At 45.9% G+C, this 23,417-nt stretch overlaps 1 protein-coding gene across 1 annotated transcript in view; it reads right to left on the bottom strand.

Annotated features, from left to right (window-relative positions):
* Positions 1 to 1,461: 1,461 nt before the first annotated feature.
* The window catches only part of LOC142564822 (thyrostimulin beta-5 subunit-like), a 75,004-nt gene continuing 53,048 nt past the window's right edge, over positions 1,462 to 23,417 (bottom strand). Inside the window, exon 3 of the mRNA XM_075675995.1 lies at positions 1,462 to 2,644. Coding sequence (XP_075532110.1) covers positions 2,429 to 2,644 — 216 coding nt within the window. The 3' untranslated portion in view covers positions 1,462 to 2,428. The remainder of the gene's footprint in view (positions 2,645 to 23,417) is intronic.

Below are 23,417 nucleotides of genomic sequence, written 5' to 3' on the forward strand. Positions count from 1 at the left end.
CAGGCTGGTCGAAGTGATTCAGTTGAGGGCGAGTGCTGATCTTCATTCATTACTGTGTGGAGCATGATAAGTGACTGAAGAGAAGTAAAGACTGAATGCCAAACGACACCCAACAGACAACCTCTCTGTGCCACATGCAACACTAGTTGCTTACGAGCAAGGCTCACAATATTTAATATATCGAAACGTAAGGTCATTTCCCGCTGCAAAAGAAGACTTCAGTTACCACGTGATTTATTTGACTTCAGGTTAGCCACTAACGTGATTCTCATATCAAGCGCATACCGATAACATAGCTGATTTTCACGTAGCATTGCATTGTGCACTCGTTACAAGAAAACCGTGACTCAGAAAAGGGCAGCACGGAATCGGTGCTGACTTCATTGCCAGTACACGTGAACGAAAAGAAAGTGTAGCCCCCTTCATCATAAACTTAGACATTCTTCGCATGGGACAAAGGCTGTTTACCAGAAGAACCACTGGCTCCCCTATGCCAGACATCTGTATGGTAACCGACATATTTCAATGACGGAGAACCTTGGTTCATTAGGTGTGGCGTAGTTCAACAATTTGTGGGACCAGCGCTTAGACATAGCAGCGCAATGTGTGCATCTTATTCCTTGCGCTTAATCGAAGTGCTGGTCCTACAAATTTCTGAATCATATTTCTCTAGAGCCTCCAGAGTCTTGCATACTTGAGCCTCACCCGCTATTCGGTGTCAACCATGGTCATACGCGCACAGGGGGTACCAGGAGACTTTTGACAAAGATTCTGTACCATAGGGCCCAGGAGAAGTAATAGACGATATGGAAACATTCCGCAAGTGTTCTTCTCCACACATCTCGCCTGATATATACAAGATGGCACACCTCGTACTGTATCACGGTGATTAAGGGATCAACGCGCGGAGTTTTGCCACTACCTCTGTCGCCTTCCGCATCTAGCACCACCGAACTTCGAGATGTACCTCTCAGTTTCACAGGCTATACGAGCGGGAGGTCGGCAAGATAGGTGCGTAGGAATGACTGCTTACGTTATATCGCACAGCGTCGAAGAATTGCCAGCACTCTCATTGTTGTTGAAGTGTACCGTGTCATTAGAACCAGCAAAAACACATTATAGCGACATCCTCTCTTCAATAGTCACCGACAGTAACATCCCGTACCTCTTTGCGCGTGTTCCAAGTCACCGTGTAGACTTTGCTGTTGATGCACTTTTAAGCTCTGTGCTACTCCCATGTAGACAGCCTCATCAACTTAGAGGTGACATCGAAGGCTGTAGTAATGTAGACTCTGAAATACTGGAACTTCGGGGTGAAGGCATAATCCTACGAGCGCCAATAAAACACTATTCATTATGCAAACAAAAGTGAGGCGTGCAGACAGGACACAAGAGTAGAGAAGTGGACAACACGAACGCCGAACACGAACTTCTCTACTCTAGTGTCCTGTCTGGACGCCTCACTTTTATTTGCATAATGAATCCTTACCAACTAGCTCAGCTTTCTGTCGTTCTAAGCCAATAAAACAGACTTACAATCGTGTTCAAGTCTCCTTGACGCGACCGAGGCCTCATACCTTAAGCGACAGTGCTGTTTAAATATGGTTCCCCAGATTTGATATGTGCGCAAGTTGTCGAACTGCAGAAGCTTGTAACCAGTCATCTGTAGTGAACCAGATTATGTAGAACCATACTCTCAAATAATTAGTGGATGATTAAGTCACTTTATATTTCTACTGGTTTTGTAAGAAAGTAACAATAGTATTCCTCTTTACATAGCTTCAAGAATGGACGCCATTGTCAAGACGTTTTTCTGTTTCAATACTTGGGACAGAACCTCTCTTCTTAGACAACAGGTTAGACAAATACGCTCGCTGGAACTGATAAGAACATTCCCTTTGTTTCACGCTGTTTTCGCGCCGTGTGCACGATGCATTGTATGTCACTCAAAAGGAGCTCCAGGAGTACAATTCCCGATGACTTTCGAGGACGCGACCACTAGCTCTCGCAAGATTTGCAGTGCTTCAACACCTGACGCGCGATTGTCTATGGGCTACAGAGTGCTTGGAACTGTGCTAAGACATACACAGTGTTTGCACAGTGTTTGATACTGTGCGAAGAACACTTTCGGCCGTAGACGCCGACGCATTCGATGCCGAGTCACGCGAAATCTTGCTGAGTGTTCGTATCCCTGAAAGTGATCGCTTCGAGAATGCAGCCTCGGATTCCTCGCCACTCAAAGCGTTTTTCACCGCAGAAAGTGAGCTAGCTCAGTCCGTCTTTCTCTGTCCGGGCGTGGTGAGGGTGACGACCTCCTCTCTCAGAAGGACAGCAGTGTCTTGCCGAGCGTCCCGTGCAGTCCCAGGCCCCAGCGCGCCCCTTCTTTGGGGCCCGTGGGCTGCTGTCGGTCGTCCGCCGCCGGCCGAGTCTAGGGATGCCTGAAGCCCTCGCAGCTGGTCCAGGTGGAGTCGCAAACCTGGCACGAGCAGCTGAGCGCCTCGTAGTACTCGTACGAGCGCAGCTCGTCCCTTTCGTCGAGGTCCTCGGGGTCGCAGAAGCGCAGCTGCGCGCGCACCAGCTTCCGCGAGCCGTACGTGCAGACCGGGTGGAAGGACTTCTTGAACGGGAACCGCCAGTCGGCAATCTGCGAGGTTAACTGCATTAGTCAGTGGACGAGCCTCGGCACGATGTACTTCAAAACGCGTCGTCGGTTAACGCGTTGTTAATTGGTTCTTTTTTTTCAAGGTATTTATTCAAGAGCACAATTCAATTACACTTACTAGAACATAAACGAGTTAATGACAGCCTCTTCTATTTGTTCAGAAACAAGGGCACGTAGTACAAGGAGTTCCACACAGACGGAGTGAGAGACACACAGAAATGAACGAAAGGATATGCAGGGAGGTCGATCGGACGTGCGTCCTTAAAGGGAAAATAAACAGAAAGGTTAGGGAAAGGAGGAATAGAAAGAGGGAAGGAGAGAGCGTGAGCACTGCGCGGCGGACACAAACACTCACGCACAAGCACGCACACACGCACACACAGGAGGACTATAAATGATCGCTCTGGCCAGTATACACTTCAAAAACGACACTAGTGCATGAATAGCTTTTTGTGCCAGCGAAGGATGTGGCCACAGTCCCAGACTTAAGAAAATTGTCTGGAAAAGAGCCAATTTAATATTGTCTGGAGAGACAGGCATTGGGCGTCGTACTAAGGACAAGTACAAGTGCTCACTAGTTTCCTCGCAAATAAAAACAGAAGTTGCATCCTGGTTTATGGGCCATCCCAATACTATAATAAGCGCTTGTAATCACTACTCCCAACCATAAGAGGGGCAGCAGTGCTTCCTGATGAAAGATTCTATTCATCCTTGGAACATTCTGCTCAGGCAACGGCCCTGCTTTACAGAAAACAATAAATTGGTCGTAAGAATAAACGCCTTGCCATACCGAATGCCACTATGGACTAAATTCAGTTAAATCATGCGCACCTCTCAGTTGAAGAACGATTTGACCGAATTTGCGTTGCTGAGGAAGTTATAGATTCGTCGTTTTGGTCAAACATGTGGGTTTTCTATAGGATATGCATTTCTGTAAGGGAGGACATATAAAACAGTACATTGTCACACTTATAGTTGGCACCCCAATGAGGGTTTAAATCAGTCTTTTTGAATAATTCGTACAAGCACATTTCCATATAAACTGGAAGTTCTTCAACTTATGCAGCAATGGTAAAGGTTTCATTCACATCGCACAGTAGAAAATTACTGGATCTCAAGCGGCGATGCAATATGTTAACAATGCAAATATCAATTCAATGCAGAACATTCAACAATGCAATATGTCAGTGAACGATTGAGTGATTAAACACCTTTTCTATATAACAAATATAAAATAGACAATTAGGGAGGGTGGGGGGGTTCAGAGATTCAGGGTTGCACTTACTTCCTCCTACCACAATCAGGAGGGTCGAATAAAATCTTTCTGTTCAATTTCAACTAGACCATAAAGCGTCTTCATCGGAACCAAGTTACGAGCCCTTGAGCAGCCTGACAATGAACCGAATTAAAAATATTGTTTGTGGCCCAACTTGTCAGAAGTTGGTTAGGTGAAGGGGGAATCTTCCGCGGACATGTTGCAGAATTAAAACACAGAGGAAAACACCCTTAAGGACAGCTAAGTAGTTGTGCTGCAATTTCTTTAAAAGGGGCGCAGCGTGGAACTTAGGAAATCTGGCGGGTGGCACGGTTAATTATCTGCAGATAATGATAACTATAGCAATGATTTCATTGTTTCACAAGTGAAGTGCCAGTTCTTCCTGCCAAAGTAACACTAGGACTTCAAGTACAGTGCTCAGCACACATTATTCATCGTGGAATATAAATGCAATACAATGTTATAGACATTCACAAACATTAATCGCGCAATTTGAAAAGTGCAATTTTATTGCGGCTATTCGTGGTAAATACTGTATCATTAGGCACCTTGTTTCGGCCTCAGAAAACAGCATATTTCTCGATACTCTTGGACTGTTCGAGTAGTGGAAAAAAGGGACGTCGAATATTGCGACCGCATGCCTGTGATTCGCAGCAGAGTCACTGTTTTCATGCGATATAGACTGATTAAGGGCAGAGCACCTCAAAACTGGAGGTAGATAGGAGAGTGGCGCGCTGAGGCGGCGTCTCTAGTCTCGTCTGATCCTCTGCCGTCCTAAACTTAATCCTTTTCGTTGGCATCCGTTTCAATAAAGAGTCCCGTTATCTGTCGCGCACATTCCATCTCTTCTCCAAGCTTATTTCTTTCTGTTAATCTCAGCTGAAGAAACATGCTCAGATTTGTTCTCTAATCCTTGCCTCTCAGATTTCCGGAATGCACACTGATAGAGATCGCAGACGCGACTCTCAGCGTAGACGTTTCTTAAGCTATACCATGGTTACAATTTAGTTAACGCGCAACGGCCACGTGTGAGTGTCTGAAAAATGCCCGCGGTAGCAAAGAACTCACCGACGATTACGACAATCCCTAATGCGACATTCGAGCGCAGCTGTACACGTGTTTTCATTTCGCTGGCGCGGACCATCTGTCTCGTGCGGCAAGTTGCAAACTGAGCGTAGTTAGGCGCGAGCCCTACGCTGATCGGGAGATCGCGAGGCGCAGCGCGTGGGTGACGCGATTAAGAGCCACCAACGCAGAAAGAACAGACTACACGCGCTACTCTGGCGCCATCGCGTAGCCATCGTCGCCAGTCAGCGCTTTTCTCCTCAAACTTTCGCCATATCATCCTCCTCCACTTTTCTCCTCGCGTTTTTCATCTCTTGCTACGCTCGGTGTTCGCTCTTTCATTCTTCGCTATGTTCAATCCCTTAGTTACGTTGACGCTCGCCGTAGGAACGATCGCCTGCGCTCTAAAAATATAGCGTGCACTTCGCGTGTGCTTGTGCGCGTATGTGTGTGTGTGTGTCTACACAAGGAGAAGGACTCTACGTTTTCTCCATTATCATATCAGGCACCTCCTTACGGCATGCTTACCTTAACCTTCACCCTATATCACAAAATGGATATGCAGATCCCACACATGGTGAGGATCACGTTAACCTCCTTGTCATTCTCATATCCCTTCTCTACATGTTACGTGAAGCATTTTACAGGTAGCTGGCTCATCGTTCGCATAATCGTTCGGAGTCGAAGATGGCGTTGAGTACACCACAAGCTAGACGTAGTTCTTGAGAGTGTGGCAGTGTCCACAGTGAGAACCTGCTGCTGCCGCAGTAAACGAGTTCAAAGCTGTGAAGGAATGACTGAATTCTGTTAATTTTTTTGACGACTGCTTTAGAAGGTGTTCAATGAACGCATGGATCAATAAGTTACAAGAGGAATTTAAATTCTTCTAAAAGCCGTCGCGTAGTCCATGAAGAGAGGATCCAGTGATGTGCTCTCGAACCGAATGTCAGAAAGGTTTGTTAAACTTCAGGAAATTCTCGAATGAGAGAATACGTTTCAACAGCAGGAACATTTTAATGCCGGTTTAAATTTATCATGGCTGAAATATGCAGTTTCATGGCAAGAGCATCTCCGCGGTGGTATTCGTTGTTTGGAACACTTCTGTGAAGGAAAAAAATGGGAAGTACAAAATGTGCACGGCCACAAGAATGGCCAGCACCTGCGTTTTCTTTTTTCTTTTCTTCCCGCGCGACGAGTAACCACAAGGTCGACTTCATTGCTGAGGACCACGCAACTATTTTCAACAGCACCTGAGCTCCATTAGTGTAGCTCGTCTGGTGGAGGGGCGAAATCACTTCACCAGTACTCAACCAGCCGTTCACAAAGAGAACATTTGAGAAGGTGCGTAGAGCCCGCAAGGCGCCCGAGGACAGTGACAGGCGTTTTCATTATTTCATTGGCGTTTTCTTGAAGCCACTTTGCGAAATTACAGTCCTCGCCGAAGAGAACTTGAGCTCATTACCTTTTCTTCATTTTTATTTCTTTTTTCCCTGATTTGAGCCTCCGCCTAGGATCTAGTCCTTGTTTGAACACTGGCGAAGCTTTCGTATGATTTTAGTTTTCCAAAAGCCGTGCTCTTCCAACGCAAAGCAATTCAGCGCCGCAATAATACGTGAAGCCATCGACGTGTGTAGAACATGTTTTGCAGTTGATTTTCTTTCGTATGTCCTGCCCTTCTATCCTCACACAGGAAACTCATAAACTTGTCTGCGCCGCCGAAATGGCAGCCTCAAATAATCGTCTGCTTCACTTCAGCCTTCGGCTTCTACATCTATGGATTTTCCCTACAAAAATTACTAGAGAGAACTGTGGCGTGGCGATCGTTCAGCTATCATGGGAATGATGGGTTTGTCTACACTCTAAAAACGTTTACGTCCTTTGGGGTGTATATTTGCCACACAACAATAATCGTCATCTGTCTTGGCCGCATTTTCTTTCTTGAAAACGCGGCGCTCGTTACTTTCCTGTCGAGAATGTTCTGTCATGCTTATAACGCGCATGCCGTTCGTGACTTGGAAGTACCGGGCTCGCAGCGTTAAAGAAAAGAAATGCGGGCAAGACAGATGACGATTATTGCTGTGTGGCAAATATACACCCCAAAGGACGTAAACTTTTTTTAGAATGTAGTCTTTGTGTTTGAGGCTTGACGCGTTCTTGTGGCTCTATTCATTACACTTTATCTGTCCTTATGATCGAAAATGTCCATGCGCTCATCTTTTTTCTAAATGCACGAAGGCAATCAACGATACGCACGTGCGTATTCGCTGCGAATGGGTCCACTTCAAAAGCCCATAACGCCATATATTGTTGAATACCATTACGTGCTTAGTCACAAAGTCCTTTGAAGCCAGAAGGACAAAATTTAGACAAATCCATGCATACTGCACCCATTAATCGCACCCTGCCCTGCATGGCTGACTGGCCATGTTTCCAGCTCAGCTCCTTTGAACACTAGCGCCAGACTTGCCCTAGTCTGACCGCTGTATGAAGCTGGATGCCCACGTTCGTCTGCGTCGTCTAAGTCTCGTTCTGCTTCCGCTGCGCAGTACTGCGGGCCCGACGCGATTCCAAGCTGCTGCAGCGTTCTCAGTCCCCAGGTACCGAGCGCTAACGCCACAGCGTATATATCGTACCCAGCCAAAAACCATGCAACGTCGCTGGGAAGCAGTGGCTCAGGGGCTAGGGCGTTCTGCTTCTGCGCACGAGGTCGCAGGCTTCAGTTCCGACCGAGGCAGCCACATTTTTATATAACACAATGCCAAGACGAAAGCGTCATTACGCTTAGGTCCGCGTTAAAGAGTTCCGGGTGGTTGAAATGAATCCGGAGTACACTCTTCCCCCACTCCTCTACGTGTCCCTCATTAATCACTAAATATAGATTCGGGATGTTAAAAACCCATAGTTTGGCCTTTAATTTGGCAAACACCCGTCTGGTGATAGCGACGCCTTTGGAAGGCATTCGTGTAAGTTAGCATTGCTGATCGAAGCGTTCAGTGATAAATACACTCATCAATTCGCTCATAAAAGTACTGTCTCAGAAGTTCTCAATTTTGGTCGAGTACCTCCAGTATTTCCCTAAGAATTGATCAATTTTAGAATCTGTGACTGGCGATCATGTGATGTGTGATGTCTTCGACTTGTTGCATGAAAATGCCGAGGAGTGGAATCTTTCAGATTGAGGGAACTGCAGAATAAAAAATTTATCGATAACATTTTATGCTTGCTTTCCGATTGTGCGTGGGTAGAGAAGGTAACTTAATGACGTTCCTCCGTTATTATTATCGGCCTATCAAACGTAAACTGCAGGACGAAGGCCTCCCTCAGCGATCTCCAATTAGCCCTGTCTTGCACTAGCTGGCCCTATGTTATGCCTGCACATTTCCTAATTTGACACACCACCTAACCCCCTGCCTTTCTCAACTGCGTTTCTCTTGTCTAGAATAGACCACCATTTATCTATGGCACGCTGCCTTGTCCAACTCCATCTCTTCCTCTAAATCTCAAATAAATAATCGTATTCTGCAGTTTGACCTGCAATCCACACTATATTCCTGTCTCTTAGCGCTACGCCTGTGATTTCTCATTGCACTGCTCGTCGCGTGATCCTTAACTTCACCTCAATCTTTTGTTAACCTCCAAGCTTCTGCTTCAAATGTTGGTACCGTTTGAATGCAATGACTACACTTTTCCACCGTAACGTCCCGCTTTCTGCGGTATTGTCTGCTAACTTTTTCAGAAACAAATATGCAAGCGGATTCATCTTGAGAAAAACGCACCAACGAACAGGAGACAAAGCGAGGCGAACATCGGCGTCTCTTGTCTGTTGGCGTGTTGCTCCCAAGATGAATGTTTGCGAAATTGTCCAGGTTTTGGTCGATCTACACGTTAGCGCATGTATGCACCATAGGAGTGCATAAATCGCGCGCTTTGCTTCTGAACACGGATTGCGTCATCGCGTTATACTGTACGTCACAGCCCGTGACGCCACTGCTCAAGGTAATACAAAGGTTTTCGATCGGTGTGTAGGGATTGCTGAATGCTTTGGGCAGCGATGTTTTACTTTTCGCTGACAGTAGCCATAATAGCAAATGCATTATTTGTTATTTTCTTGTTCTTTTTTACTGCTGTGTTCTTCGTTCTTTGGCTTCGGGTCAGTTTATGCGCGCTTACGTTATCGCTGCGCAGGTCACGTTTCATCACCCAATAATCGGCGGCCTCGTTAACGTGAAGGGGAGCTATACGACATCGTGAAGTGCCCATAACCTGTCCAATGTAGTATCTATCTCTCTTGTATATCCCAGCTAACGTTAGCTAAGCCGTTAAACAGAAAAAAAAAAACACGGTCAAGACACGGTCTCGAGACACACGGCGTTCAGTCGTCGTAATTCTGACAAACTAACGCCATAGAGTTTATAATTGTATGTTGCACTGTTCCTTTTTAAACATTTTGTTTCGTTGAGCAGCTTGGCTGACGTTAGCTGGGACACACGGCATATCTGACGAACGTTTTCGCTTCTTAGCTTCTGCTTCGTAGTAGTGTGCTGAATACTTAGACTTGACTTATAGGCATAAGAATGGTGAGAACTCCGCATGCATGGTGGCTTCGGGGCTCGGAATGGTGCGGGATGCAATTTGCCTGCAGATTTCGTATTTCTTTATTACAGTATGTCTACAGGACTAGATGGAATGCGGACCTCATTTAGTCTGTTTAGTTAACTCCGCTACAGATTTCCTGAATTTGTGACGCCTCTTCTTATCTAACAAGAATATTTTAATTATTATTACTATTATAAGAAATGGAGTTGCTGTCGCCATTATAGGGTGACTAAAACTGCTTAGTTTCGCTTAATGACTGAGAGTGAAAGACACTGAAATGTGAACAAAGGTATTGAAGAATCTCAGTCATCAACTAAGCGTTGTCACTCTATCAATCAATCCGTCGACTTACATATTTATTCCAACAAGTGAGTTGAAGAAAATCTCTTATATATGTAGCTTCACTAGGCCCCGCCCCTTTATAAGGCTGTTGTGAAGTGTGCCATACTGTCACATTTCACAGCTGCCTGTGCAAGGTGCCATACTATATAAGCAAAGCATAACTTCAAGACAATTCTCATGTTGGAGGGGCTACGGCATTCCGCTTGTGAGCATAACGTCGTGGGTACAATTTGCGGCGGCAGGGTACGTGCTCTAATCGGGGCGAAATGTGTCACCTGCAACATTAGGTCACGCTAAGAAACATTTCGTCTAGCTAAAATCAACCCTAAGTCCCCTACTAAGGCGCCTCTGTGTTGCTTTATAACGGTAACTAGTATTACCAGGTCAATTATATTGTGGGCATTTCATAAGCAATTCTTCATCGTCTGCACATGATCATCATCACATAGGGTTCTTCGCCTTCATCGCTTGTGGGTAATCATCTTGATATTGATCTGTGCCTTGAGTGTGATCGGTCCGTCACGTCTTCGGGGCATATTAAAAGTCGTGCTAACTGCTACGCCACACGTGGTGGAGGTTGCTCCTCGGTCCCCCGACCTCCACTCGCCCGCTCTACCTCGTGGAGCTTCGCTCAGGTCTCCGTTTGTGCCAGCTGTGCGCCAGCATGCCGCAGGACGAGCCAAGGAGCACTTCTACAACCTCGACTCCGCCTGGCGCAGCCTATTCATCTTGGATCGTCAGTGGGCCCCAGCGAGATCCCCATCCGTTCGCTCCTCTTCGCGGTGAAGATGTGGAGGATTGTCTTGACAACTACGACCGGGTGAGTGCTGCTAACCGTTGGGACGAGGCTCAGAAGCTGCGCCACGTCTCCTTCTACCTCACGAACGTAGCGAAGACTTGATTTTTCAAACACGAGATCGACTTCACTGACTGGAGTACTTTCAAATAGTAGCTTCGACAAGTTTTTGGCACTCCGGCGGTTCGTTCCGTCCTCGCGAAGAAGACACTCGAGACTCGCAAGACTTGGCTTGTCATAAACCTCGTATATAGGGGATGCCCTCAGTCTTTGACGCCACGTCAAAGCTTCCGTGACAGAATCAGAGTACGCCACGTACTCAAAGGCGTCGGGACTATCGCCTTCGATGCGTTGGTTACGAAGGACCCGGCTTCCGTCGCTGATATTGTAGCTACGTGCCAGCGCCTTCACGATGGATGGATGGACGTTATGAGCGTCCCCTTTCGAACGGGGCGGTAGGTTGCGCCACCAAGCTCTTGCTACTACACTGCCTGATATCCTACCTAGGTTAAACAATGAAAAAAAAAACACTATGAACTACCACGCCCAAATTTTCTGATTCCCTATTGTGAACTGTGCCTTTGTACGTCTCCGTCTTTTGTCGTTTCCCTACTTTTCTTCCACCAATCTTCCAATCGCCTCTTACTAATGTCTATTGCGGACATGTTTGCTTTACCACTGCTCCCTCTGAACCCAAGGGCTTCAAGGAGGCCAGTGGTGCCTAAATCGACCGCTTCGTAGACATCTTCACATTCTAATAAAACATGCTCCGTAGTTTTCCTAGCTTTACCGCAGCAAGCACATGACGAACACGAACCTGTACGACCTCTGCCGGACAACCCTGAAAGCAACCCCGCCGCCGATCCCTCGTTAATTTGCGCGCAATGGTATGCTCAATCACACGAGAAGAGCTGCAATCTGTTGGATTGTCGGCAGGTCCCATGCCTTCCCGCGCCTCCGGTGCCCTTTTACGTGACGTCAAGGAGGAGTTGGTGTCCATGGCCGGTACTGCGTATACGGAGCCTCTAGCTCGTTGGCCCCCATCAACATACGGGCACGTAGCCGCGGCTACCCCAGCCATCATTCCATCGATGCCTCCAAAACCGATAGTCATACGTCAACGTCATCAGTCAATGTCATACTAGAATGTTAAGGTAAAGAAAAGGTTAGAATACATTGCTGAAAGTATACATATTGAGAGATCAGTCATAAATTACTCATTGCTTTGGTGCGGCAGAAAACGAGTGATTAGATTGTGCATAACCGAACACATGTTATGCGCCTTTTATTCTTCGCTTTCACTTTTACCAAATTAGATATGAGCGCGCTCATAACTTCGTCTGATGCATTAACATTGGAATGGATTGTTACAGTCGCGACCCACGTCCCAATAGTTGTCGCCTCTAAGCGGAGAGAGGCTTGGATAGGCGTCGATACGCCGAGCTAACGCTAATGGCGTGCGTTCACGATGGCGCGGTTGATAGACCCGATCTGTTTTGCATAATGCATTCGCGGAGCGTATTTTCTCGTCGTCGCGGTCAAATCCTTGTCCGACAAGAGGACGAGCAAAGCACGCTTCCGCTTTCTTTGCATCAGAAACTGCGGGCGCTACTCGACATGTTCGGCGTGCAGTATCCGCCCAAATGTCGGGCACGCCAGGAAACTGTTTGCTTGAAATGTTTGCGTATCAAGCGATTGTAGGTGACGAGCTGATTGTGGCTTCCCGGCAGCCTAACCTTTCGAATGTCAAGTGAGGGTCGCTCAGCTTTCTCCATGGTTTTCTTGAACGCTAATGCAGGCACGAAACACCAAAGAATAAAAGCTGCGCATCAGGAACCGCGTGTATACTTTTGGTGCTTTACTTTCTCGCAGAAACAAGAGCTACGAAGGGGGAAAAACGCCATATATTCGAGGTAATGAGATCAGCGAGCGTCGTCTTCTCTCTAATATTCATCAAACAGATGCGCAGCGTTCTCTAACGAGTTTAGCGGCGACGTGGCCTGAATGACAAGTTATTCCCAATAGGCCTTGGCTGCGCCGTCGAGTCGAAAGGTCACGTGTTGCTCCGCTCTCGAAGGCTTGACTAGACTTGGTCTGGTCTGGCTCGTTCACGATTGAGTGGGCGACCCTGACGGCTTCAGCGAATGAACTTGCTTTCTACTCAACAGTGCACATGCACAGTGCACTAAAGTCACCAGGCTTACGCAGCACGTTTTGCCTCGTGTGTGCGCGCCAGGTACAAGGCCGCCTACTCAGTCGTGTTGTGCACGTTACGACCAAGTGCTGCTGCTGCTGAGCGCGAGGTCGTGAGTTAGCTTTCCCACCACAGCAGCCGCGTTGCGATAGGGACTGGAAAATGGCGTCAGACAAAGATAAATTACGTAGAACAACGTAACATTTTATGCCCTGCATGTCGCACCTGATGGTATATTCGGGCAGTCGTTTAAAGGTGATCTGCCAGCGCGGCGAAGTTCACGTAAAGGATCGATTGTTTGAGCCCTTACTGCGTTATCGCTATCATAAGCAGACCTTAGTGATGACAATTAAAGTGGGTTATCACTACTATACCCGGTTTTCTCGTAATAAAGCTTGAAAGGTGTTTGTTACGACCTTCGTAGCACTGTCAGGCTACTCTGAACTGACCGCCAAATTTACCATAAGTATCAAGTATCGCAGGCTTCCGAAATAAAATAAAATGACTGGGACATCTGTCACATAGAAATTATATATATAATCATGAAATGTGAGAGTGTAAGCGAGCTCTCGTGAATTTAACGGGGCCATCCTGTACTGTCCTGTGCTATACGGTACAAGTACACTCAACGATATGAAACATGTCGTGTTCTCCAACACCAAAAACAAAGAACGCAATTTTTTTAGGCATCAACGAAGCACATATTTATTTAGCTTTTTTTCATTGGGGACCCGAAACGTGACACCACGCGGATCGGCTCAACAGTACGCCGCCGTAGGTGCCTCGGTGCTCCGCGAATTCTTGTGTACAGACGACTTCCGAAAAATGCAAATGCTGCGTAGAGGGCCTCAAGAAGCCTAAATGTACGTGATGGATGCTCGAGTAGGAAAAGAAAAAAAAACTATACACAAACTGTACTCAGTTTCATGAATACGTTGCAACGCTGTGCAGGCGAGAGGAAGGAGGAAGAAAGAACTTTATTTAAGGCCAGCACTAAGGAGCAGTAAGAAAGAGCGCTTGCTCCGCTAAGGCCCATTGTTTTGTGCCCGGCCCACGTCCGTGAACAGAAAGTGGCATGTCATATATGAGGCGGCAAAAAAGCTAGAGCAATAGGTACCCCGAGTTTTTAGTGTCATATGTTAGCATAGCGAGACACTGACGTGTTATGGGGCATATTTATGCCTCAGAATGTTTTTTTTTTCTTTTTTCTGTTACCAGTGTTCTTTTAACCAGCGTTTCAATACAGATGCCATCTGCCTCGGGGCTGTCTAGACAGACTTTGCTGTTGCCGTGGCAGAGGTTGGTGCCTACAGCATAGCGTCATGGGGAAAATAGTTTAAAAATTATATTATGGTGCTTTACGTGCCAAAACCACTTTGTGATTATGAGGCACGCCGTAGTAGAGGACTCCGGAAATTTCAACCACCTGGGGTTCTTTAACGTGCACCTAAATCTAAGTATACGGGTGTTCTCACATTTCGCCCCCATCGAAATGCGGCCGCCGTCGCTGGGATTCGATCCCGCGATCTTGTGCTCAGCAGCCCAACACCATAGCCACTGAGCAGCCACGGCGGGTAGGAAAATAGTTCGCTAACGGTCTGTCAGAGAGGATTAATCTGTAAACGTATTTAAACGAAAATATTAGTGGCTAGAACTACGCGTGCCCTGCCTGCTCTGGAATTTCGAAAACGTGTAATATTGTTTTTATTATCTAAACATTAAACGAAGCTTTCGTTCCCTGTTGGTTTTGTCAGCCGTTCTCTTTAGACACCCACCCTTTATATAACGCAACTTCTTTCCTGGTTCAAAAACGATTCCTTCAAATTTAGGTGGACGGCAAATTAATCCGATGTCCCACACGTGCTGCGACACCACTCGTGACTCTGCGTGTAGCTTTGATATAAAAGCCCTCGCCAATAAATCAAACACCGTGGTGTTAAACAATCTCCCATGGCTCTTAAGCAAGCACGGAAAGGGACCACTATATTCTAAAATGTAGACTTACTGTGCTATACAGTATACTATATTATGGGACGATTGACGAGAACTAGAGGTAATCAGTGGCAGGACGAATTATTTGGCAAGGCCTACAAGTTGTAGTTATATTAGCAAATAAGAAGTTCCGCTTGCTCATAAAACAAATTTCTGCAAAAATGCTGAGGCTTTCTGGAGGTTTTATCATATATTAACTGTTGCAGGATCTGAGTTTGCCTGCTGGAGTTCCTGCTATCATAAAACCGTAGCTAAAAACAAAACCCCATACAAGAATAAAATAGACATAAATAAACAACTACTCTAAACACTTTACAAATACTTTGAAGAAAACCTGATTTTGTGCTAAACCCGTAATGCAATGTTGCTGATATATACGCGCATAAAATTCCCGCATAATAGAGCCAGTGTCTTACTTGTTACGTCATACTGAATTGTGTATTTCATAGCTAAGTGTTTGAAAATCCACTGACGAGGATGAATAAATGCGGCGGTCAATTTAGATATAGAAAAAATGTCTCACCAAAGCAAACAAAATGGCACTAACAAAATAAAGTCATCATGGTGTGACAATGCGATTAAAATTAAGTCACAATTGGAAACCACTATCAAAAAGTTACTATCCGCAATAACATTGTGCAGAACTTTCACAGCGTCTGCCCATTGATAAGTGTTCGCTGCGCTACTACACTCTCAAGCTCCTTCCACATAAGTTCCCCTAAGTGGAAAACGTTTGCTAGTATCCTATGCTTACTTAGTGGAACCCACGTGAAATGACATTAACAAGTTCCATTAACCAAACTTATGTGGAAACTATGTGCCACGAGGTTAAGAGAAGAAAAAAAAGAGAGGAAAGACAAGGAGGTTAATTAGATTCAAATCTGCGGTTTGCTACCTTGCACGTGGGTTGGGGAAAATGGCGTTAGGAAGAAGGGAGAAGGATACAAAGAAAACAAAAAAATGGAGGACACTTAAGCTTCGCCTTTAGGTGTGAAACACGATAGCATTCAAAGATTCCCGACTGCTTTTTGCGCTTCCCGGCAACTGCAGCTGCAGTTGCCTGTAACTGCAGAGTACCGTTACAACCGTAATGTTTACCGGGGAACGCTGGCATCGTACGCTATGCACGAAGGCGAGTTTTCTGGTAAAAGCGCGGCCTCTGGCGTGGGCCGATCTTCCCTTATTGTTTCGCATTTTTAATATTTCAGCCTGCATAGATTCGACATAAAATGCAGGCGCTGTAGGTGTTTTGTTTCATGACATCTGTTTGTGGGCTATCAGCCTCAAAATTCCTACGAATAACTTTGTTAAGAATGTAAGACAAGGTGTGAGCAACTTTACTGATAGAAGAAGAGCTTTAGATCCGTGTGGAATATGTATGCCAATTTTCACTCACTGGGCGCCCAACGCCGGGCGCCTGTGAGCGTTGTAGTTAAGATGTAGTGAAGGCGTTCACAGAGTCCCGCAGATCGCAATAAGCACAGCAATGATTTAACAGCCTTCTTATTAGACATAGAGTGATTGCCGTGTACCATTGGCAAAAAAGTCGACGCTCAGCTATCGTGGCGCCACGCCTTCCTCTGTCATGCTTAAGGCACGAAGCCCTGGATTCTTCCGTTCACTTGACGTTCTTCCGTGACAACGTAGAGTGTGCGTCCATTCATAATGGTTAACTCCATTGACACCACCCATATGCGACGTCGAATGTCCGCACACTTGGGTAAGAGCTTCGAAGAGCGGTATCTCGACTTGTTATACACGCGACATGCTGCCCTTAATCTCCCGGGAATGAAAGCATCATGTTACGCATAATAATTGCGGGCTTACGGATCTTACTGTTTGACTGAAGCGGCACTAGCGGCAAAGGAAGCGCAGAAAATCGCGCGAGCAGGGGGGGGGGGGACGAGGAAGAGTCGTGTTCTGCTGTTCGTGCGCAAAATAATTGTGGGCTGGATGCCGTAATTAGAGCGACAATGCGGTTAGCGTCGTGCTTTTGTTTTTCTTCTCTATCTTGATTTTCTCGTTTCTTAGTTTTTGACGAGTCGTGTCTTGATGCCAATAATATCCGTCCTTGCTAAATGACATATTTAATTGAGTATAAAAAATACTTGCTAGTCGCGTTTTCTTTTCCTTTTGTTTGTTTTTGTTTCTTTATCTGCGTGTAATCAACCTCCGTAACGCGTCTTAGTCATGCGTTTGACACTTTAGCATTGCAACAGCTCCGCGAGGTAACCATTTGCGTCATAATTTTTTTAGCGAAGCTTTCCTTGCCCTTTTCCCCATGGGGTTGTCGTCGTTTCCTCACCGGATATATTTATGAATGTACGTACAAGTACCATGAAAAGGGGTTATATATAAGCCTTGTACTCTGACCGCGGTAATAGTTCGAGTTAGCGCACCCCTGTTCATGAAACACGAACACGTAATGTCAACTTCGAGGCATCTTTAAAGCAGACCCACCCCTTAATGAAATAGTGAATTTCATTTAGCGGCTTCTTTGGTGCACTTGATTTTCCATGGTTTCACAATTCGATGTGTGCCACTGGGTGCGTACCCATCCTTGGCTAATCCTCCAGAATGAGCTTTATATATGCCACTGTGACGCACAGAGGGTGCTTTTACGTACGTGCCAATGTGATGCAAGGAATGTTATAGAAGTTCTGAGCTTTACAATGCTTAAACACAACCACTGCGTAAGATTACACGTTCTATATGATGAAAGTAAACGCAGTTGTGTGCGCATAGTCGTTATTTGTACACAATTTATTTAACCGTATCACTAGGCTTTGTTTCACTGACTCCAACATGTGTCTTTCAATCTGAATAATGCTTTCTTTAATTTCTTAATTATTTTTATTTTATCTGCTCGCTTTGCTCAGACTTCGCCAACTTAGATCGCATGCTTTCGTGGCGCCCCGCATTACGAAGCGACGAAGACGTTACGTCGTCCACGTGCGAGGCTGCCCTACGCAGTCCCGATTTGGAAGCCCAGCCAGGAGCAGTCCAGCGGGCCCGCGACGTGGCGGAGAGGCTTGGTCCTCCTGTCCCGACGTGGGAGCGGCCCGCTACGTGCTAGTGCACGTTGCGATGGACCGCAATAAAGTTTTTCCATCCGTCCATTTCATCCTAATCATTTGGAATTACCCTAAACTTCCAGCTCTCATAAAAGCATTTCTCTTTCTCCCACTTACACCATGGGCCACTTCAGTCTAGCGCAGCACTAACATAAAGCGCAAGTAGTTTTTTTCGCATCACGCTTGTTGACACCTTTCAATTCGAATCTCTCTCGAGTGGAGAAGTCAAAGCGAAGAGCAATATCCCGCTTGCTGTCACCGTTTAGAGGCTATGCCCATCAAGTGACTGTGGACGATGTTGTTGTTGGTAAGCAAGCGACCAGTCACGCTTACATAACGGTACTCAAGCCACGTTGCACTTTTCGGCCGTTTACGTAATGTACGCTGCTTCGCGGCGTCTTCCCGCTGTTTTCCCGTGGTAACGTCCATCTCGGACGCTATTTGATCGCTCCCGCCTGCAACTGGAAACGCCAGCCACGAATCGTCATCCCACGAGCTTGCTTTCAACAGGCACTAAAGGGAAGCACAACCAGGTCAGATTGACGGATTCTTTCAAAACTCCATTTTCTTGAATTTTAGTGGTAAGAGGTTGATTACTACAAGAGAAAATTAGGTTCAGTCTTCTTTCTTTTTATTCGTGCCCCAACTCGGCGCCGGTACGTCGGTGCCATGTCAGAAATTTCAAAGTACTTTTCTTTTTCTTATTTGAGCCGCGTGGTCTCGTAAAGTCCTCGAAACTTGCTACCTTTGGTCCTTGTAACCGTTAGGATACAATGTCGTCCATCTTTACTGATAAGAAAGATAGCTATATGCCCAAGTAAACGCCATAAAAAAAGATCCGTGACGTCGCAGCGAGCACGGTGCGATAACCTCAAGGCGGCGTCACCCCCCGCTTTCGGCCTTGCGTCTTTTCTCTTATCCGGTCTACTCACGGTAATATTTTTTTGATTTCGTTAGCATTCTTATTGTACTTCATGCACAGGTGATCTGTGTTTGTGTCTAGCCATTTTCCCGCATCACTAGCTAGGCCGTGGTCGAATGGGTAGTGTATCGGACTGCCATGCTGGAAGAACAGCACCGCAGTCACGCTTGGTGCGCCGTCCGCCTCATCGCTAGCAGAAACTCTGGCCACGCCGATTTTAATCTCTTCAGTAAGTCTCACAGAACCTGTTCCTGGTTTGGAAACTACATGGCATACTAAATAGACGGAGCGAGCCTGAGAACAACCACCAGAAACTGCCACCCGACGACGAGGGTATATTACACCTTGCACACAACACGCTGGGCTCGCCCAAAGCCAGGTGCACGCCGATTGCCCGTGTAGATGGCGCCATTGCGTACGCAAATACTTAGGCAGTTTGATTTTTAAAATTTTGATTTGTGCAGAAAGATGATGTCAAATTAGGTTGCCTAATACGCGCTTTGCGAGCGATAATCAAGACGAAGACCTGTCTTATCAATAATTTAGTGTGATCGCAAAGCACAATGGAAGAGCTAGCGACAACTGTGCCCTAAAAAGGACATTTCTCGTGTTTTCAAGGGCGCCGCCATATTTGCTATCCGGAACTGCTGGACGTGCTGGTACACCCACACGTTTTCTTACAAAAATCATTCAGATCCAGCGCGCATGTTAGTTACGTGAAGCAAAGTTTTAGTGAAGTGAATAAATATATTCTACACAGCTAACGACGACGCCATAAATTGTGTTTATTTTCATCCTTTGGAACGCGTAATATAAAGCAACGGTTATGTTAGTGCAATGCAAAGGTCCCAACTTCTATATCCGTGTGTCACATTGGCAGATAATGTGTAGATACGCATTGGCGCTTCTGTAATACCTTGTGTAATAAATGGCGCATTCTGGAGCCAAGAAAGGCACACTCCCAGTGGCACGTATTGTATCACGAGAGCATAGAAAATTAAGCAAGTCAGTGAAGCCGCTGAATATAATGCGTTATTCCATTAAATGGTCGGTGTGCTTTAAATATACCTTTAATTTGACATTGAAAAAGAAGGAAAATGCGAAAAGAGAGAGTTTAGGATACATCGCAAGAGAGATTGGGATTTTCAGTGAATGCGAAGCGGAAGGTTAATTGTCGAAAGTGCAGCCTGTGGTCAAGTATGTACTTCAAAACGTGTCAGTATAGAGCTACATCAGTCGATATTGGGTACTCTCTGGCGATAGTAATTTTTGCAGCGGTTCAATACAACGCGGCAGGCTTAAACATTTGCGAGGTGTGTCTCTGGTTGACAGTCTTATAGACAAGTCGAGCAATCTGCATCGCACGATAAGTCCCGAAAATACGGCTCTGTGTAGTTCTAGTATGGGTCTGACTGATGATCGCCCACGTCTACCTACCAGGAAATTTGAGCATTTGCTGAATGGAGCTTAGCTCCTTCCCTAGAGAGAGAGAGATGCAAATGAGCGACAGGCAGGGAGGTTACCCAAACTTAAAACCTCCGGTTTGCTACCCTGCGCTAGGGTAAGAGAAATCCTTCTCTAAAAGTGAACAATGGGCATCCCACGAAGGATTTCTCTCGATGCGGACTCTTAAAAGCCGTGAGATTTTGTATTTGAGTCAACTTATCGAAACTTGGTACCACGCCATTGCCTTGCGGTTATATGCTACTAACGCGCGAAATACTGTCGAAAGCGTTTATAAATTCGTTAGAGTAAAGGGCAAAGCACCAGCAAGAAACATGCCAGACCGGTGAGTTGAGTCTTTCAGTAGACGACAGTGACACATGACGTAGCCAAAGACAAAACCTCGCGATCAACGGGCCGTACATAATTCGATAAACGATTCTCAAATTCTTCGACGACATACTAATGGCGCGAATAAGAAGAAAAAGACTACTGGCAGGCAGGCCCTTACTCGAAGACATCTTTTAGGGGAAACTGATTTGTGCGTGAACGCTCGGTGCAGTCAAAGAAAAGGAATTGCTGAATTCGCACGAACAATCCGTGCGAGAAGACGTGCATAAATAAGCGGCATGATCAAAGCTCCTTTTTCGAACGAATGCCCGTTATTTGAAAGCCGGCACAGAGGCGTGACTTCATTGTGTGGCGCGTACTAAAAGGAGACATATTCACATAAGCATTGCGCTGGCTCGACGAAGATTTTCGATGAACGAAGAGTGCTGCGGCTCCTCTGAGCAGCTCCACAAACGTTCTTTTTTTTTGTGTTTTCAGGTGAAGTACTTGTCTGCCGAAACACGGTTGAAAGGAGACGGCTGTGATGAACAATTCTTCTAAACCACTTCGTTCCTGTGCAGCAAAAATCCCGGTTGATTAGTAGCTAAAATGTTTATAAGTTCTCTTAGAGATAAGTATGATGCGAGGAACAACGCCTACTATAGCGGATGACAAGTTCTTGCTTGGTTACAGTTGGAGTGCCATAAAGGCAAATAAGCACCTTGCAACAACGAAGCACTGGCTTTCAATTTTTGGCAGAGGAGTCGAACGTCGGCACTTTCTGCCGTGTTTTTGTTGTCCTTTGCCGTAATTTTAACGCGCTGTTTTATTAATAGCGAAAAATACTTGGAAAGAAGAAACAGGTTTCACGAACACATTCACCGCGATCTGATGACATGAAAAGAAAGCATCAGGAAGAAAGACACGCTACCGTCAGAACGCGCTTGCAGAATATGTTAGAGTCATATGACATTGAACTTGGTTAAAACACGTTGACGGGCTCGTTCGTTAGAATCCATGGTAGAGTGTATAAGCGCGACTGAACGAGGACGTAGAAAGAAACAGATACACAGACACAGCGCTTAACTTTCAACTATAGATTTTATTTTCGCACGCATCGATAAATATATACCGTGCGAGCGGAAACAAACGTAACAGCAAAACATCACATTCAGTGTTGCATTTCGATGAACCGTACACGTGTGCAAGGCAAGGGAAAACATGTACTGCAATGGTCACAAAGATGAACCGAGGAATCTTATCTCTTTTTCCGATAGTGACACCGAAGGCTTGCTTAGGCATTTTTGCGCTAATTTTGCAATCTCCTAGGCCTCCACAATCTCCCTCGTCATCCTGCTATGAGCTTTATGCAGAATGAAAGTGCTTTCAAACTTGGGCTTGCAGGAACAATCACGGCAGTGAATACCCAAATGACCCGAGATTACCCTAGTGATGTTATATCGACGCTCTTTTAATCTCTCGTTGATGCATCTGCGGGTTTGACCAATATACGTTCTTCCGCATTAAAGTGGCATGGTATAGACAACGTTATGAGTACAGGTTACAAATTGTTTGCGATGTTGGGTAGAACATGCGTGCCTTTAGTTATTCTCTGTGTTAACCTGTTTGCAGTGTTAACCGGCAGATTCATCAACGAGGCAGTTCATATAGGAGGTTGTGGCCAAGTACTGCACCAGGGTGGCCAATCCTGCTCTGGTGAGGGAGTGCGTTACTGGTTCTGGTCACCGGGATCAGGCCACACTCCAGGCCTGTTTATGCAGTTTTATCAACACGCGGATTTTTTTAATCCAGTGGATTATTGCGCGGCACCGGGATTCGAACCACGGACCTCTTGCACGCAAGGCGGCTGTTCTACCTCTACGTCACCGCTGCACCTCCAAATCCTAATCCATAAGAAAGGGGACGCCAAAGACTTCAAAAATTATAGACCGATCAGCTTACTGTCCGTTGCCTACAAAGTATTAACTAAGGTAATTGCAAATAGAATCAGGAACACCTTAGACTTCCATTGACCATAGGACCAGGCAGGATTCCGTAGAGGCTACTCAACAATAGACCACATTCACACTATCAATCAGGTGATAGAAAAATCTGCGGAATATAACCAACCTTTATATATAGCTCTCATTGATTACGAGAAAGCGTTTGATTCAGTCGAAGCCTCAGCAGTCATGGAGGCATTGCGGAATCAGGGTGTAGACGAGCCGTATGTAAAAATACTGAAAGATATCTATAGCGGCTCCACAGCCACCGTAGTCCTCCATAAAGAAAGCAGCAAAATCCCAATAAAGAAAGGCGTCAGGCAGGCAGATACGATCTCTCGAATGCTATTCACAGCGTGTTTACAGGAGGTATTCAGAGACCTGGATTGGGAAGAATTGGGGATAAGAGTTAATGGAGAATACCTTATTAACTTGCGATTCACTGATGATATTGCCTTGCTTAGTAACTCAGGGGACCAACTGCAATGCATGCTCACTGACCTGGAGAGGCAAAGCCGAAGGGTGGGTCTAAAATTTAATCTGCAGAAAACTAAAGTAATGTTTAACAGTCTGGGAAGAGAACAGCAGTTTACGATAGGTAGTGAGGCACTGGAAGTGGTAAGGGAATACATCTACTTAGGACAGATAGTGACTGCAGATCCGAATCCTGAGTCTGAAATAATTAGAAGAATAAGAATGGGCTGGGGTACGTTTGGCAGGCA

The sequence above is a fragment of the Dermacentor variabilis genome, chromosome 11, assembly GCF_050947875.1.
Source record: "Dermacentor variabilis isolate Ectoservices chromosome 11, ASM5094787v1, whole genome shotgun sequence".
In the NCBI taxonomy this organism is placed as follows: Eukaryota; Metazoa; Arthropoda; class Arachnida; order Ixodida; family Ixodidae; genus Dermacentor; species Dermacentor variabilis.